Source organism: Aplysia californica, unplaced genomic scaffold, assembly GCF_000002075.1.
Source record: "Aplysia californica isolate F4 #8 unplaced genomic scaffold, AplCal3.0 scaffold00283, whole genome shotgun sequence".
Classification (NCBI taxonomy): Eukaryota; Metazoa; Mollusca; class Gastropoda; order Aplysiida; family Aplysiidae; genus Aplysia; species Aplysia californica.
In genome coordinates this window covers 380,103-384,501 of record NW_004797553.1, presented here as the reverse complement: position 1 = coordinate 384,501, position 4,399 = coordinate 380,103, and the positions used below count along the sequence as shown (strand labels likewise).

General features: G+C 39.1%; 1 protein-coding gene across 1 annotated transcript in view; it reads left to right on the top strand.

The window, feature by feature from the left end:
* LOC101847268 (E3 ubiquitin-protein ligase NEDD4) overlaps positions 1–4,399 on the top strand; it is a gene marked incomplete in the record, with an annotated part of 42,064 nt that overhangs the window by 34,546 nt on the left and 3,119 nt on the right. The window contains 2 exon segments of the mRNA XM_013084287.2: positions 636–756; positions 1,948–2,055. Of these exon segments, the coding sequence (XP_012939741.1) occupies positions 636–756; positions 1,948–2,055 (229 nt within the window).

Below are 4,399 nucleotides of genomic sequence, written 5' to 3'. Positions count from 1 at the left end.
TGCCCCCCCCCCCCCAGGGGAGTGTGGTTGGCGGGTGCTCTGGTGTGGTTTGCCCCTTCTTTACTATAAATAATCTATCTTTTCTATCTCCCCATCTTTTTTTTTGTGTTTGTTACTCTCTTGTAACACTTCTAATCTTCGGCACTTATATGACCTTATGCAGTTGCGAGCATCATAAAACCTCTACTAAAAAAATCAAAACCTCCCCTCTGGATACTGGGAAAGAGTATGCATGTGTTATCCTTTGCACCTACGCTGGTGGTTGGTGGGTGCTCTTGTGCGGTTTGCTCCTTCTTTCCTATCAAACGTTTATCGTCCTCATTTCTCCTTTCCTTTGTATGTTACTTTCTAGTAATAAATACCTCTGTGGGTGGTTAGTGGGTGCTCTGGTGTGGTTTGCTCCTTCTTTCCTATAAAAAAGTCCGTCATCCCTATCTCCCCTCCTTCTTTTTTTGTGTTTGTTACTCTCTTGTAACACTTCTAATCTTCGGCACTTATATGACCTTATTGTGTTGCAAGTGCCGTAAAACCTGTACTAAAACTAAATATGTCTGAAGTATTTTGTTGAATGTGAATTGTGTATTTTCCCTCCTATGTGAACGGTTCTGCAAAGTTTTTTCTCCTTCATTTTGCAGCTGTGTGATAAAATGGCGGTTTTCATCTCGTGTGGATGTCCAGATGAAGGCTTTCATGAAAGGATTCAACGCCCTCATTCCTCAAAATTTACTACAAATATTTGACGAGAATGAAGTTGAGGTAATATTGGAATACTGATGGGCTCAGGGATTGTTTTTCGTATCTATTCTCTTAAATAAAGTGCAACAAATATTTTTCTGTCCTTATGTGTTGAAAAAGTTTTCAAAAAAGTTGAAAGGGGTTAAGAGAACTGTATAATTTGAATTCCACTTTTAAGCCTCTGGCATGTTTTTTTTTTTTTTTTTGGAATACGGTACCAAAAGATATTGCATTTCTTCTGCAATTTTAAAACATGAACTCAGTTTTAAGCATGAACTTGTTATTTTGTGTTTTTACGATCTTTATCAGTTTTTATTGTTTTTTTTTTTTTAAAGTGAGTTTGTAAAGAAACAATCATGAAAATAAATTAACGAAGTATTATCCTAAACATTTCTCCCTTTGGATTTGAAGTAAGGTTAGTTTGTTGGAGAGAGAGTCAAACTGGTATGTAGATATCATTGTTGCATTGACTCATACCTGTCACTGAGCCATTTATTCGTATATGTGAGTCAATTACAGATCCTTTTCTTGGGGTGGTTGGCAGGCATTTTGATGTGGTTCGCTTTTTTTTTTTTTCCCTATCAAATATCTTGTCATCCATATATGCTCCTTCTTTCCTATCAAACATCTGTCGTCCTTATCTCCCCTCCTTCTTTTTTGTGTTTGTTACTCTCTTGTAACACCTGTAATCTTCTGGCACTCATATGACCTTATACAGTTGCGAGCGCCGTAAAACCCTCTACTAACACTAAAATCCATATGTCCTCTCCTTTTCTGCATATGTTGCTCACTATGAACAGTGTTCATCTTTGGCATGTAGATGAACTGTTTGTGTCACAAGTACCAACCAAAATAAACGTAGAAGTCAGACTGATATGTAGTAGTTATCATCATTGTTATAATATCTCCCAATTGTCACTGAGCCATTTACTCATGTACACGAGTCAGTTTGTAGAAAACTGATTTGAGGGGATGTTTTCTTCCCAAGCTACCCCACACATCTAACTGCCTCTACTCCTCAAGACAACAATTAGAACAGACGTGCAGCTATTACAGAACGGCATCATGCAGAAGAGTTAACGCTCAGATGCTACTGGATCGCTAACAACAACAATAACAACAACAACAACAACAACACGAGTCAGTTGGAAATCCTTTTCCGGCACCAAGGTCGCTGTGGTGACCCTTGTTTTGTTTTGTGTTTTCTTCCAGCTTCTGATGTGTGGCCTGCAAGATATTGACGTGAACAACTGGAAGCAATACACAGCCTACAAGGGGGAGTATAACCCCAACCACCCAGTCATCATCCACTTCTGGAAAGTAAGTCGTCCATAACCTGTCCCCGTCGTTTTATGCAAGAAAAATTCTTATATTAAGCAAACTGAGACCAAAACTATGAAATTATGTGATTCTTTTGATTTTAACTAAGAATGATAAAAGGAAAATAATCAGAAATTCTGCAGAAAATAATCGAGTTTTGCTAAATTAAGATGGGTGCATAAAACCACAGGGACAGAATAACGTTAACTCATCTCCAGATTGCAGATAGTTTTTGTTTTATTTTATTTTTGTGCTTTTTTTGTCTTTTGAATTTAGTTGTTTTTACAACCTTCTCGACGCAGTTTAGATCATTTAGGAGGCTGGCTTCGACTCTGCCCGTGGGGGCCAGCGGAGGCTGAGAGGGATACAACTTCCTAAAATACTCGAGAAAAATTCTCCCCATATCGGAATAGAACACGGGTCTTCAGCATGCAATGATAAAGTGCTTTGCCGCTACACCGCGGTTGCCAGTTTTGATGATTTTTTCTTCTGATAACTGCTATCAACAAATGTTACTTTTTTTTAGTTTTTTAAATTTGTATCGATTTCTTAGTTCTGTACTTAAACAAGCAAAGACTTCTGTCCTGGCTGTTCAACTTTTCCATAAACTGATGCACAGTAAACTCTGTTGGGTTACTGGCGGGTGCTCTGGTGTGTTTGCTTCTTCTTTCCTATCAATCATCTTTCGTCCTTATTATATCCCTTTCTTCTTTTTTATGTTTGTTACTCTCTTGTGACACCTCTAACCTTCTCTGCCGTCGTAAGGGAAAACAGCGAATGGTCAAAAATTTTAGATTTTTCAAATTTCTTTATATTTCATAGAGTATTTAATTCTGCATCTGGTGGTGTAAAAATTTTTTGTCATATCCTAATCCGTTGTTGCGTAATTGAAAGTTCGTCGTTTTCCCTTACACTGGCGAGCTCCGAGCCAGAGCTCAGCGTAAGGGAAAACGACGAATGGTCGATCGGTCAAGGATCACTGCTCGTTCGGCATTGTCCCCTGGTCTCTGCCGTTGGGCAAATTCGGCATGGGCGACAAATAACAATTGGTCACTGTCTCGTCAGTACAAACATACTAGGTTTTTTTCAAACACACCACCACCCCCTCCCCCGGAGTACCATCGACCAGGTTTAGAAAATGTATCACTTAGTGTGTCTTTCTGTCTGCCTTCACGTATTAGGGCTATGCTGATGGTGTGAATTGACAAGAGCAGGGGGGAGAGAGGGGAAAACGGATGGGAACAGGGGGAAAGGGGTGGGGATGGGAGGGTCAAAAAAGTATTTAGGGAGAAATTTATTAGCACTGCATATTAGTGTCCGCCAGATGTTCACAGACTAACGTCATGTTAGTTTGCTGTCCAGTCATTTGACATCCCAAATCCCAACGATGGTTATAGTGCCGCAATTTGTCTAGCACGTGTCACTGGTCGACATCATTATAGAATTACCAAGCAATTAATGACACTGCGTTATGAGAGTAAATTTCTTTGTCCAACTTAAAAAGTGGAGGTATTGTGGCGACACTTAGTCTTGCTTAACAATTTTTTATAACTTGATGGACGTTACGATGGAGTATAATAATGTCTTGCAGATTCAAACTGTCCTTGTCGATCTGTACTTTGTGGTATGTTTTCCGATCCGATCAACTGAATCCTTTCTTTAATAAATACAAAGTGTCGCATTACCTCTCCTGAAAGCGTTTGAGAGAGTCTTGTCAGATCGTGAAAGTTTGACTTTGCAATGATCTGATCGTATTATTGACATTGTAACATTGTTGATTCCCTTTGTCGTGCAGGGAAAATTTTGCAATTAACGATAATAAATGTAAAACTCGCTTCTGAAGAGAATACAATAAAGAGATATCGTGGAGACCAAACTTTGGCTCCGAATGAGACAGTTTTAAATCAAGCTGTTGAAAATGTGTGCACATCTGATTTGTACACTGACTGTGTAGTATTTAACCAAGCGAGGAAGGGAAACGAAGGATGTTTACCGAGTTACAGTTGGAATATAACAAACACCTAACTTTATACGTATAATAGCTAGTTTGTATACGTCTTATTTTTATTTGTAGTAACCAGTACACAGTCATTACTGTCAATGCGTCACAACTGACCATCGCCAACGCCCATAAACGTTCACGAGTGTAAGGGAGAACGACGAACCGTACCATTCGTCATTTTCGCTTACATCGCAAGGCTCACCTGAGGGTGCGCAATGTAAGGGAGAACGACGAATGTCGAATAACTGCTACTTTTTAACCATAAACCAATCAAACTTTAGAAACTGCTTTATGAACACCTCAATCAGATATCTGGTGAATTACAGCTTAAAAGATTGAAAA